Source organism: Nomascus leucogenys, chromosome 4 (assembly GCF_006542625.1).
Source record: "Nomascus leucogenys isolate Asia chromosome 4, Asia_NLE_v1, whole genome shotgun sequence".
Taxonomy (NCBI): Eukaryota; Metazoa; Chordata; class Mammalia; order Primates; family Hylobatidae; genus Nomascus; species Nomascus leucogenys.
Window position 1 is genome coordinate 115,753,631 of NC_044384.1, and position 14,264 is coordinate 115,767,894.

Sequence of the window (14,264 nt, forward strand, 5' to 3'; positions counted from 1 at the left end):
ACTTCCAAAAACCTGAAGAATTAATTAAATGTATGGAAAAGATTACTTTAATGTATGCTGCTACAAACTTATATCTAACTCTTCTTTGGAATATACTGACCATTTATATATTATTTCATTCTTTGGAATATGCTGACCATTTACATATTATTTCATTTCATTCATTACAAATTATTTCATTGTTTAAGAGTATTCCTTATCTTATTTGTTAAGTATATTGAAATATCTAAATTTTGTAGTCTTAATGTTAATTATGGCATGCAAAGTACTAGGATCAAAAAACACATCAAATAAATAGTATATTTCGAATAAATAGGAAACTGGAACAAAACGAAGGTCAAGTATTGACTGTAAATGAATATATAGCTGCATTAAAACATAATTGGCTTATTTGACAACAATAATTTGTATTTGCTATTTTTTCCCCTTAGCCAGTATCTCTTTGTGATCTGAAAAGCAGAACTGTTAAAGTATAATTTATTAATTGGGTAACTACCCAGTTACTAAGACTCTCTATAAAAAGTAAACATGCAAACCATTAGCAGAAAAAAAATACACGAGATAGTTTAAGACGTCAGGGAAGGTATCTGCATTTTACAATGGCTTTCTTAGAAGTGTTGGATTAATAACTTTGATTGTAGTATTCTATTTGATCCTTCTAAAAATAAGAGGCTCATTTAACAATTTACCTGGAATTATTCTTTAATGTGTTAATCAGAAACTCGTGTAAGTCTATGCCTGTAGAATCCGTGTATTCTTGGCTGCAATCTGAAACAAATAGCAGGACGGAGCTGTCAGGAATGATGGTGGAAAGGTGGGGTGGAAAAGGTTTCCCCAACCTATCCTGTTTCCCCCCTGCTCAGATAAATTTTAGGTGAAGCTGTTGGTATAAAAATACACGTTTCAAAACTAGCAATCTGGCAATATAACATCGGAATGAAAATTAGATTCCGGGATTGAAAACACCCAATAAATCCTGACTATGGAAAGATCCAAATGTCATAGGAGGGGAAGTGGGCACAGTCTGGGTGTGGGGGAGAGGTGGAGTCAAATATCACGTGTTCATTCTGCATTGTAAATAACAAGGGCACAAACCCCACATGACAGAACTCCCACCTACAGAGAGAGCTCTCAAGAGTTTGAGATCCCATGGAACCCTTTTTCTCTTAAAACAAGGCAAAAAAAATGAATGTTCTGTTATGAGACAATCTATTAATCAGTACAAAATACAGGAGGACACTAAATATTCCCGAGACTTTTAAATATCCTAATGCTGTCCAAAGCTTAATTTCTAAAACTGTTTTAGAAACCTGAACTTTACTTTACTGTCATATACACCTTGGATTTTAGATATTCCTCAGCAGAAACAACAATTATAAGCAGATGTGTGGTTATAGAACACATAACTGTTAGAGGTGGTTGTCATTCCTCAGTTGACCAGATGCTCTATTCTTTCCCAGTTGTCCAGTTTGTTTGTTTGTTTGTTTAAGTCTACTGCAAACCTGTTTGCTCACAGTACTCTTCATTTCAACTTTGTTTTGTTTTGTATCATGATAGGTATGGCAAAAATTTGGACAGTTTGGACTGTAGGTTTTCAGTTTGTAAAGGTATGACTTTTTGGACAGTGATTTATTGAAGTAGAAGTAGGTATTTCTTAAATAAACATTACTTGATAGTAGATGGGTTCAGAGACTAAATTCTGAGCCAGATAAAATGTGAATCACGTATTCCGTTGCCATATACATCTGTACTTTGGGGACCATGTCACTTATGAACTGAGAATTGCTAATCCACTCTCTGTCTTTTAAGATAAACATGAGAGTTAAGATATCAAACTCGGTATCATTACTGTTCACCAATCCAAGTTAATCGGTCCAAGAAACCTAAATTTAGGGCAGATTTATATTTATTCCTTGTACAAGCTTGTCACTGAAAACAGAAGATTAAAATGTGAATCCAAAGAAATATGTGATCCTAAAAATAACCTGTCTAGCAACACAAGTAATGACACTATAAACAGAAAGAAAATCAAGTTCACATTTTTTACACACACACAGATACGTACACGTATAGAATTATATGCAGGGTTTGGTGGGAGGTGAATATGCTTGTGAAATCTAGAATGTGTTCTGTGACTACATGTGTGCCCAAATTGAGTAAGTTAAGGAAATATGTTCACGTTCACCTTTTGATAACATTCTGATCTTGGGTTTTTCAGAGGTTTTATCTTTGTTTTTATCCTTTTCTTTTTCTCTTTCAGAGTCATCTTTCCTAGATTTATCCTCCTCTTGCAGGCTGGAAAAACTGGAAAGCTGTAAGTGAATTGATTCCTGTTGGGGAAAAAATATAATAATTTAGGGCCAGGTTTAATAATCTCTGGCTCCCATTTTGCATAGAGGTTATGAAGTATAGAAAAATGAAAACCAGGTGCAGATTTTTTTTTCTTAAATGGTAAAAATTAAACCTGTCAGGAAATTAATTGCCCTTTAAAATGACTTAATCTTCAGGAGTCAATGGGAGGTCATAAGGAACATCTAGTACTAAAACTTTGCCTTATGAATATTAACCTTAACCAAGTTGAATTCCTGTAGATCACAATACTTATTTTTTTTCTACAGGTTTATTTTTAAACACCTAGAAAAAATTTCTTTATCAGTAAGCTCTCATCACAGCCATTGTATTAAAAAAAAAAAAGTCTTCCGTAGTTCTATTCTATAATTCCTTATAAGGGGAAATTGGCACAAAGACAGACATATACTAGGAATCATAATTACAAATAGAACAGACATAAAGAAAGCCCCTATTACTGAATTTACAATTAAAAACTCAATTTTAGACCCAGGTCAACAATGACTTCTACTACTATGAAAAAGCAGACTATATAATTGCAGGAATTCTAGGTAAAAACTTATTATAATTATTTATAAATACCACTAATAAATCATTATAATGTATAGTTACAATAAGCATTGCCTTTTAGAAAAGGTAGGAAGTAGAATTATGTTTTTCATAAATAATATATAAAATTTAATGTTATTTTATTTTAGCATCAGTTAGTCCTTTCCAAAATATAATATTCTCTTGAAATGATCTTTGATTTAAGATTGACCATTTACTGCATTGGGAATGGATCCACTTTTATTCTTATCTATTTTGCACTGAAAATAGATTATTTTGTATTAACTCACATATATCAGCCATTTGATTGATAGTATGTTCACTGTTTTGAAGAAGAATGAGCCAAATCATGTTTTTCAATTTTATGTAAAACCTACGCTATGATTAAAACTATGACAAATTAACCACCGTTAAGCCCACTTATTCTTATGTAAGAGATCATTTGATGGCAAAGCTTCCTTCCACTAGTGACATTAAAATTTATGATGTAGGAAAAAATAATCCCAATGACTAATAATGTCTCTCACTGAAAATTAAACTAATGCTCAAACTACATGTGACTAAATTGATGATTGTGCCCTCTTAAATTTGGGATTCTTAATGGTTCTCAGTAAACCTGGCTAATCTAACAAGCGTAAAGAAAAGTTCTCCGAAGCTAAGTTTCTTTTTTGGAAGGGGCTCCACTGTGAACTCCCTGTTTCACTATGCTTATAAAGTCACACAATATAAACGATGAAATAAAGCATACTTTCATCATAAAAATCTTAGCTGAGTTTTCCAACTTCAACACGTTTTTCCTGGGGATGTACATATATAAACTTTGTAAAAACTGAGTTTAATTTGATTATAGAGTCATTTATTGCAGTTTGGGACAGAAATGTCTTAATATGCAAAGGTTCAGGCAGGTTCTAGGGATAGGATTTGCTTCTACTTGCTAAAGAAATCACTGGGACATTTCTGGTCCAGAAGACATGGCTGAAGTGGGGAAGATTCAGTTTGACAGTTAATCATCAAGGGAAACTGAGGGCTCCCAGGCCACGAAGGTGATCTCATTGCTTCTTCAAAACTGACTGAAATGACTAGCCTCTGTATGTATGAATCTAAAATCATAGAGGCTTGGACATATATTATAAATGCATGAGCAGAGGCTAAAGAATATCCACTATAAAAAAATGTACAAACTGATGCCATGTGTTGACAAATACTATACTCAGGAAAAAAATATCTTTTCTATGCATATATATTACGGTGTTGAAAGAACACACAAAAATGCTATAAAGTTGGTAAAAAACAATCTGTTATTTTTTAATATTTTTATTGATATGCTCAATAATAAAATACAAGTGTTAATAAATACATTGGTACAGGATAAGTTTATATCCAACAACAGTAAAAGAGTGATTCAAGTTGCAGTAATACACTGATAGGTAAATAGTATAACATTAGAAAAGCAAAATTCTTTTAACTTAAGGACAGACTGAACCATCAGGTATGGGTCTGAGATCAAGTAATACAGGTAGCAAGAGTTTTTCCCACACTGGAAAATGAAGGCAGTTTTCCAAATACTGTGAATTTACAAACATTGGGGAAGCGATACAATCCATATACTGTATACTTCTGCCAGTGTTCTCTGGGATTCAGTCCGCACATTTTGTAAGTGCCGGTGGTACCTAATGAAGGCATTGCATATAAACTCAAAAGTCTGTTTCTTTATTCTCTAAAAAGGTAGCACGGCCACTTGCTTATATGTGTGTCTGGATGTTCTCTATCAGCCCCCTGCTCCCACCACTCCTCAGCCAATCCAAAGAGAAGCTTGCAGGCTCTCATTCTCTCCTACAAAGCTAGTCTTGGTTTCTGAGCTTGGAACCAGCAGGAACAAAGCACCATTTACACCTTATTTCTCTGCACCAATTGTATGGAGACACTAGACTTAGGTCCAGAGTGGGCACTATGATACAGTTGATCCCTTAAAAAATTTCCTCCTGGTACCTTGTCAAATGGGACAAAAAGCAGATTAAGTCTATAAAGGCTGTCCTTCTCTGCCTGGCATTAGGAGTGGGGGACAACTGGGGCATTACTTCTCCCAGGGTCTGTCATTCTGCAGAGTTAACATATATTGTGTGCAGTACATTACAAGCCATCAATCAACATTTAATAATATAAGCCGTGATATTCACATTATTCTCCCTTTTCAATCTCCATTAAAAATAGAAGCACAAATAAAATGCTGAAGAAAAGCGACACATTTCTCAGAGCCCAAGTAAAATAAAGCATGTGTATGAAACATAGTAATGGCCACTGAAAGATAGCCTGTCCATGCCTTATGACATGAGTGGCATGTTAAGAAAATGATGCTAGAAAAAAAAAACACACACTCTTAGGACAAAATCTATTAGGAATTTATTTTTGGTCCTTTTAAAGAAAGTGCTCTCAATGCTCTCTGTTTCCATGAGGGGAATTCAGAGTATTTCAATTAAAGTAAGAAGAAAAAAGCAAAACCAAACCAAACAAAAATAATGATATCTTAATCAATTTTCCCTCCCCTGGGCTCAGGTAAACCATTTTAATTTTGTCTTGACTGCTCCCAGCCTCTGATAAAATAAGTACAATTTCAGCAGCAAGACCATTTTTTATAAAAGCTAATATGATGCCTAAAAGGCAAACAAAAATAAGTATGATGTGAAGTTTCCCATTTTGTCATGAAATAATTTTGTTGAAATTTAAATTTTTATAACCTACTAATCTTGCTGTAAGGAGCAAAAATAAGGGTAAAAATATGCAGTGATATATTAATAATATTAACTTAAAGTCACCATCAGCTCAGATTCATTTCTGGACAACTTTTGCAGTATTGAGAAATCTCCACCAAAGGCCATAGAAGTATTTCTCCAAAGTTCAATGCACCTTATTCACTATTTCCTAAGTTTCATATGAACCAGCAATTGTGTTTCTTATAGGCAAGTGCATTTTGGGGAGCTGAGAGGTAAGACATCTCCAACAAGGAAGGAGAGAGGATACTTGGGATTATATTTGGTTCAGCCTTATCAAAAGAGAGCCTTTGAGGAAATTCAGCACTACTGTGCCTACTTTTTATTTAACTTTTAATCTAAATTCTTTTGAATTCCTTTCCATTTGCAGTTTTCAGAGAGTCTGGAAAAAAACAAATGTAATACTCTGTGACAAACCATTAAACTATTTTAGAATGTTGCATAAGCAGGCGATGAAGCCAAAAAATGAATTATTTTCTTCAGTTATATTTTTCTCCCCCAAAACACTGTTTAACACCAAATTAAGAGTCATGCACATAAAGGTGGATCCCATTCATGCAATTAATGATAATGACAAGGGGATATACCTGATCCTGAAGACTTTCACCTCCTGGTCTGGCAGAAGATTCCTCACAGACAGCAAGACTGCGAGTCAGTTTACCTTTTCCTGCTCCTGACTAGGAGGGGGGAAAGAAAAGGGAAGGAAAGGAAAATAAAGAAAACAAACAGGAAACATTCTCAGACTGCCAAATCATCTCCACATTTACATAACTTCCCCAAATGAGATTTTTAAAACCAAACTTCAAGTCTGCCAATCAGTACTGTCTACACTGGCTCAAAGCATCATACCTCTGTATTGATGGGGATGGAAGTAAAGAAGAATGTGAATAGATAAATTAAAAAAATACTTTCAGTAAATTGTGTGCATCACATTGGGAACATACGAAGAATGAATTGCTGTCATTTCCTGAAAATATCAGGAGTAAAAAGTGATAAAATTAATTTTTACTGAAACTAAGTTTGCAGGAGATTTGACTGAGAAGATGGTTAAAAGGATGAAGAGTGTGTACTAAACAGTAGTATCTGCTTACTTCAAGGCAGAAATCAAGTAGTGAGAATAAAACATCTACTCTAAATTTTATTTAAAATAAAAACAAAACAAGTGGTCATTTGTTTTGTAAAGTACTGTCAAATCTCTAAGTGTGAAAACAGGATCAAATACATACATTTGCAGCTATTTGAACACTAAATCCTCTAATTAAAAAATATGCAGTGCCAGAAAGTAAGACATGCATAAACACAACCCCACCAAAAACAGCCAGCACCAGTACAACCGAGATCCCCCACAATATCTGGACACAATCATCTGAAATGCTGGCAAATGCTTTAACTCTGATATAAAATAGGCAATTTATACCCATGAGATCAGGTCTACCTAGAATGTTAAGAACCCTACCTTGGATTTTCTTCTTTCTTGATTCTGAGCCTCCAGCCGCCTCTGTATGTTGGAAAGAAAATAAAACAAAATAAAATAAAACAAACAAAAACGAACAGTAAATCAACAACCGAGAGAGAGAGAAAGAAAGAGAGAAAAATGTCACTACCGGCTACAGTACAGAAGTCAATAATAATAGCAACAGAACATCACAACCATTAGGGAGGACTCCTCCTTCCCTAGCTTTAAAAAACTTTTGACTAACTTTTTAGCTCTTTTCTCTTTATAGCAACTACTGGAAAGGGGACAAGGAAAAGCCAGCTTTGAAGTCTTTTGGCCATCATGCAGTTATCTGCCTTTGTTAATTGTTGGTATATAAAGAGTTAACACTTCTGTGGTTTAGTTAAAAGAAAATCAATACTTACAAGCTATTTGTAAGTGCAGTTTGCTTTCCTTCTACCAAATCTCTTTCCCTTGTAAATCATGATACATTTCACAACACTTTTTCATTTCCTTTCATCACTCCCAGTCTTTTTTCCTCCTTCAAGTACTCTCTCTTTGGCTGGGAATTCTAGGGTTTAGTTTGTTTGCTAATAAGATTTGAGCCTTAGCATGCCCATGAAAGTCAAAGGAACACCTGCCTTTGATTTTTCTTAGTTTACCATGAATTGAGTCTTCAGAATAGCAAATTCATTTTTAAAACTCAGCTAGTCTAAAGCTGCCTTAGGAGAAGCCCTCTGTGTACACCTTGAGATGTTCTGGAAATTGGTAAGGGGATGCTGTGTGCAAATTCAGAAAATAAATACTTTCCTATGACTTTTTCCCCACAGAACATATTTTAGAGCATGGCTGGGTCAGGACAAAAAGTGACAAAAATTGAAAAAGTAGGAGACTAGCGTTTCCTAATGATATAAGTAGTGAAACTCTTTGAAAAATAAATCTTTAAAGTATTCTGAAAATAAAATAAGGTAGCTGCACACAGTTGTATGAAAGTCAGGGTCTCTTCATGCTTACTCACCTGCAGTTCCAGTTTCTCCTCTTCATCCAGACTTTCTGATTTAACAATGCCGTTCTCTGGAGTGGCTGTCTCCTGCTCAGTCCCTCCTTCCTCTGCTATTGCCTGATTCAGGTCTCCTTGCTCAGACATTCTCCCAGATGCAAATTAAAATAACAAGATTTTATGCCCTAGAAGTTTAAGATATCAGAAAATAAAGTCAGGGCAAGGTATTTACTATCATCCTTTAGAGATTTCATTTCTCCTTTCATATTCAAATCCAAATGAGCAATTTTGAGAATTTTATACAAAAGGGGGAAAAAACAAGATGAAATCAAGTACCCAAGGCATGCACAAGAGGCAGATACAGTTGTCCCATCCACACCCCCTTTACACACACTTGTGAATACACCTTGCCATCAAAATGGGTCAACAAATCTTAGAGACACATAACTCTCACACAACTACCAGTTCCCCATTCTCCACTACAGGGTAGAAGAAGCAACAAAAGAGGATATTTCTCTAACTTTTGAACAAATGACCCTCGACTTCTGACTCAAGACGTGGCATTGATGTTCTGCAGCATCTCTAAGATGACTGAAAAACTATTTGCAGGTTCCAAACATAGACATGATTCCCTAGGTCAAAAAAGGTCTGTAAGGTCAAAAAAAACTATTGAAAAGGTAATAATTCAGCATAAATATGGTATCTAATTTTGGCAGTAAACCTCTGAGGGTCAACATTTCCAGGCTTCGAAATGACAGCTACATTATTAAAAACATAAGCCCTCTCCCAAGCTCCCAAGCTCCCAAGCTCCTGTCAGTTGCTGGTGCAACAAGATCCTGTGGAAGGAAGTCTCTGGCAGGCAGCTCTAGTGAAGCTTTCCCAACTAAATGCTACTTCTCCAGGCTCACAATAGACTACAGACACTGGAAATGGCTTTTCAGAGTTAAAATCTGTTATTATTTTTTTCTCCCTACCTTTATAAAACCCCTGACACTTCCCCTTCTGATGTGCTGTCAAATGAGGCTCATGAATAATTTAGCATTTACTTCCTCCTCACTTTTTTAAGCTGTGAGAAAAATAGAAAGAAAAAAAAAGAAGAAAGAGAAGGAGGGAGGAGGAGGAGGAAGGAGGAGGAGGAGAGAGAGACGAAGAAAGAAAAAAGAAAGAAGAAGAAGGAGGAGAGAGGCGCTGTAGCTTAGAAAGTTAGTTCTTTAACAAAAAAATCCCAAGAGATGACTGTCTCATTCCCAGTCATTACAATGGTAATTATTACTAGACGAATAAGAGTTTTAATATGTTTCCTTGAGAGTATTCAATTACCATTTACTAATTCAGTAACTTTATTTCCAACTGAAAATAGGAAGCATGAGAAAAATCTAAACCACAGAAATTTTGCTAAAATCTACCATGACAAAACAGATGGTATCTAATGATATCTTTAAAATACACAGGCTTATTCAGCAAAGGATTGTGGGAATGTAAAAGGAAGTTTTCCAACAGGATGGTAGTTTGAGTCTGTAAAGTGACTAGTAAGCAATGCATTCAGGTCTTGGGAGGTTTTAGGATATTTCATCCAGTGCATTCTGGTGGATTTCTTATATTTCAGTGACACTCAGTATGCGTGGTTAACAAAATAAAAAGTTCCATTTTCCACTGGCAAACAGCTTGTTTCTCAGTGCATTGGGTAGGGGACTTCTGTTGCCCTAACTCATTTTTTAGAGCATTTAAGTAAAAAACAGACCATGACCAGATTTAAAATGGAGTGAACAAATTGAGCTCTAATTCTCCAAACTACAAGCCAAATGAGTCTCTGATACAGATCCTGTCATGGTTACATTCAGTGAACTGCTGGATGCAAGCAGGCACATTTATATAATAATAAATCTAAAATACAGATGAGATGACAGCCAGACAACAAGACCTTTACCTTTGGTGCAGAATTCCTGCTGCAGGTCTTGGCGACTTACTAGCGGCTTCTGTCGTTCTACGCCAGGAAAATCCACACAAGTGATCAGAGACAACTGGAGTCCCATGTCCCCATTAACAGTTCGGAATGCCCATCTCCATGCGATTCCCTTACACAGTGTGACACATCGTCAACCTGAAAAAAGATGAAAAGTAAATAATAATAATTGCAATGATCATGGTAGGGTGAAGGATGAAATAAATAAGACGGGGTTTCTAACACTAATGACCAGCTTCCAGCAAATCACGTTCACAGCTTGATCCAGCTCCACCTGTCTCAAGCTGCCTGCTTCTTCTCTAATGAAGGCTACAGCCGGCTGTTCAAGTCAGAACGGCACCCACGCAAGGAGCTAAAATTAACAATTGCATTATGCACCGAAGATTACTCACTTCAATTTTAACCTTTTTTAGTGAAATCTCGCACTTTGTATTAAAAAAAAAAAAAAAAAAAAAACAAGCTTGTGTGTTTGCCTCAATGAGAATCAGGATCACCTATGAGAAAAAGTCTTGCCTCTTTTTCTAACCAAAGGCTTTGTCTTAATTATAGATTATATTATACATTTTAATGCTGTTTATGTGGTTTCTCTCTTTATGAAAGCTACCTGAATAAAGTGTACTGAAAGGTTTTGATTTAATGAAACATTCTCTATAAAAGTTAAAAAAAAAAGAAGAAAACTTTTATAATGGCATGGCTGAGAAAGCTCTTTTCTCTCTACTTATAGTTTGGGAAGAAGAATTCCTAATATTCTTGTTGCAGGGTGAACACAATCTATCCATAGCCTTCCCTCCCCATCGGGATTGCCACTGCCAGCTGGGCATTCTGTTTGACAGCAAAGAAACACTGACAGAGGGATTCAACAGATTTGCAAACTTCAAGCCTGTTGAAAACAATCCACGCTATAATGTGCACTTTCTCTTTCTCACAACTCCTACAGGAGCAGTGGCAAAGACAGCTTGAATGCAAACACAGAGACGGGCTCCTAATAATATTTGCCCAAATCAGGCTGCATCTCTTCCTTTTCCCTATAACGCTATTCTGGTGCACAACGGCTAAATCCAACAGCATGCACACCTCTTCCAACAGATACCTGTCTATGAAAACACTAAATGCATCCCAGTTATGTAGTTTGAAAGTTAGAAACCCTCTCTCCCTCCTCCTTGCTACCCTCTTCTCCCAAGTTTAAATGAGCACAGCTGGTTCCTTACAGGATTTTACTGTGGCTATATTAATAACGTATTGGGTTACAAAGCCATTTGTTGTGCAAGGGGAAACAACTGTTGAAAATGCAATCACTAGTACAGTCAATAGTTTCTGGATTTATTCATGTTTTATGAAGATGGATGATTAGACTTTAAACCATGTTTCTTTCGTTTTTGGAAATTATATGGCTTTTGAGAGCTAGACATGCATTTAGGACAAAACTGGATTGCTAATCAATAGTAATTTTAAGTTTTCAATTTTGATCAGTTTCACCATAGCTACTATAACTAATTCTCAATATTAAATAGAAATCATCGTGTCTTAAAAATTAGAATCTATTTAACTAAGAAGCCCATTATCTAATATGTCTTAGCATAAATGTCAGTGATGGTTATGAAATGCATTCTGGATTCTGTTGTACTTTTTCCAAGCTGAATGAAGTTCTCAAGGATCACGGCAACTCTTTTGATTTCTCTTTAAGACCCTCATATCTGTACAGTTCACTCAGCAGGTGAACAGCAATGTAATTTCCAAAACTAAGTCTTAGATGAATTATTCCAGCCTCAGTAGGAGGATGCAAGATATAATTCTTTCCAGGAAGAGAGAAAGAACAAACTGATATTCACATAACTAACTCAAAGCGGGGACAGCCTGGATATATGTGTGTGCGTAATTACCAGGACACGTTTTGAAATAGCACCGAGCTCTAAAGTCAGCGAGGTATTATTCTTGCATGCCTGAATCATAAAGTCATCATCTACCGAGATAAAAGAGAAAATGGGCATATGGGAATGAGCAGAGAGGAACATATGGATCACAAATATTTTTGTAACTGATTAAAATTGTTCTCTTTGCTGAGAAAGCAGTGCCAGGAAATCAACCCTACTTCAGCTTTCTGTTCACCAAACTAACCGGACTCTTCCACTGCCATTTCATCTTGATCTGTTTCAATTTCTTTCATTTTTGCAAATAACCCAAACTATTTTTAAAAAATATCTTTTCTTCAACATTTGGTTAATAAATATTCTGGCCAAATTTCAACTGTTACAGTTTGAAGGATAGAAGGAGAAAGAAGAGACTATATATAAATGCACGAAATAAAAGTTACTATAGATTTTTTAGTGGAAATACTATTTTAAACATAATTTTTTGGGTAGCATTTAGTGAAGGCTGTCAATAGTTTGCAAATTAAGCTACAGGAAATTAATCAACAGCGCTGTAAACTATTTACCATGAAGAAAGCAAGTAAAATAATTGCTATATCACTTTATATTCACGCTGTTTCTTATTTCTTTAGAGTTGAACACAGTAACAATTCAGGTTGTGGAAATGAGGAAGAAAGGTAGAGAGAAGAAAGGCAAAATGCAAAGCACCAAATATGCTGTCTTTCATCACCACTATCAAAATAGATATGTCCTAAGTGTGTGTGTGTGTGTGTGTGTCTCTGTGTGTGTGTGTGTATGTGTGTATTACACATATTAATCACTGTGCTACCAATTGGGAAAGAAAGGTCAGATTTGATTCAAATTTCAGCAATAATTTAGTTCACCGATGAAAGGGAAATTAAAGTTAAAATTTTATCAATAAATTGGGAGTGTCACTGTATTACTTTCTTCACAATATTTATGCTAAAAATTACCAAGAGAAGGACTAATATTAACCCAAATTAGCATGGGTACTTTATGATGAAACAACACAGTCAAGATTTACTTATTGAAATTGAAATGTTTTGCCTATATGCACTGCTTCTTATTTTTAAGCTGGGCATGGTTCTGTAAATGAAAACCATTTGTATATTGGGGTGATGATTGATTTGTCAAATTTCCCTCACGTAAGATATATAAATATTGCAATACTATATAAGCCAAGCATATAACCCATTCTCAAAACAATTATTCTGTTAAAGTTTAAGAAAGATTTTGAACCTTTAAAATTAAGTTTAAAGCAAGTAAAAAAAAGTAATTGGGATGTAACCATTTCAAAAATAAGAGCAACAATGCCATGAATAGAATGTACATACTAATATCTTTAACAAGTCTGAAATTTTCCCAAGGTGATCAAAAATATCAATGACAAATTTTCACATTAATTACACACCCAAAATGTAATCCTTCAATAGTGTATAAGAAACACTCAGCCAGGAGCTTTACCCTTTAATTAAACTCAACCTCATGTGCAGGCATTCTGTTAGATTCTTGAGCCATTATGAAAATGCCAAAATTGCCAGAGAACCATTTTGTTGGAAGAACAGAGAGGGACATTTAAGAAAATAAATTTTCTGGTTAAGATTTTGGGGAATATAAATGTTTTAATGAATATCCTTGTTTAAGCTTTAATCTAAGAGCCTGACATTTTATAAACATGTAGAAGGTTATATATAGGATCTCACATTTTCTTTTTTAACTGTGGTAACCTGGATCAAACATAACCAAGATCAACATTTAGCAGAATGCCAAAAGTGGAAGGAACTGATACCAAAGCTGTGCACAGGAGTAGCACCATAATAATCATGAATTCCATTAAAACTAAGGAAAGTCTGTTGTCAATAAAAACATATGAAGAAAGGCCTTGTGCCAGTGTTTTATTTCTTCAGTTGTATAACAAGTCTTTACTGAGCTTATACTATGAGCAAGAATGTTCTACATTGTGACATGTTATTCAGGTGAACTAACACAATCTCACATTTCAAAATCTTTTTTTCTTCCTGAATATAAATTTAAAAATAAGCAAATTAATATACACACCTACAGATCAAAGGCAGAAAATGATACTATAAGAGGGGAAATTGGAATTCTGCTTTACAAAATTTCCTCTGACATATTGATGACACATATATATATATACAGACTAGTTCTGTGGATGTAACATTCCATGGTTAGTACTTGACTTACACCAGTACCTACTAAATGCTATCATCATCATCATCATCATCTTCATCTTAGCAGTACCTGGTGACATACATTGCTATTTATCCAATGTGGACACGGCAAGAATAAA

The 14,264-nt window shown here is 35.1% G+C and overlaps 1 protein-coding gene across 26 annotated transcripts in view; it reads right to left on the reverse strand.

The window, feature by feature from the left end:
- Positions 1-14,264, reverse strand: part of ARPP21 (cAMP regulated phosphoprotein 21) — a 157,433-nt gene that overhangs the window by 105,295 nt on the left and 37,874 nt on the right. For 7 of the 26 annotated variants that reach the window (XM_030812169.1, XM_030812164.1, XM_030812163.1 and 4 more), the window contains exons 1-7: positions 10,288-10,370; positions 10,029-10,202; positions 8,120-8,286; positions 7,123-7,164; positions 6,254-6,343; positions 2,186-2,330; positions 690-768 (exon numbers count right to left, since the gene is read on the reverse strand). In XM_030812169.1, the coding sequence (XP_030668029.1) occupies positions 690-768; positions 2,186-2,330; positions 6,254-6,343; positions 7,123-7,164; positions 8,120-8,248 (485 nt within the window). In that variant the 5' untranslated portion in view covers positions 8,249-8,286; positions 10,029-10,202; positions 10,288-10,370. Of the gene's footprint in view, positions 1-689; positions 769-2,185; positions 2,331-4,177; positions 6,049-6,253; positions 6,344-7,122; positions 7,165-8,119; positions 8,287-9,075; positions 10,002-10,028; positions 10,203-10,287; positions 10,405-10,456; positions 10,474-14,264 lie in introns of those variants that run through there. The other 19 variants (XM_030812157.1, XM_030812153.1, XM_030812168.1 and 16 more) reach the window with 11 other exon arrangements.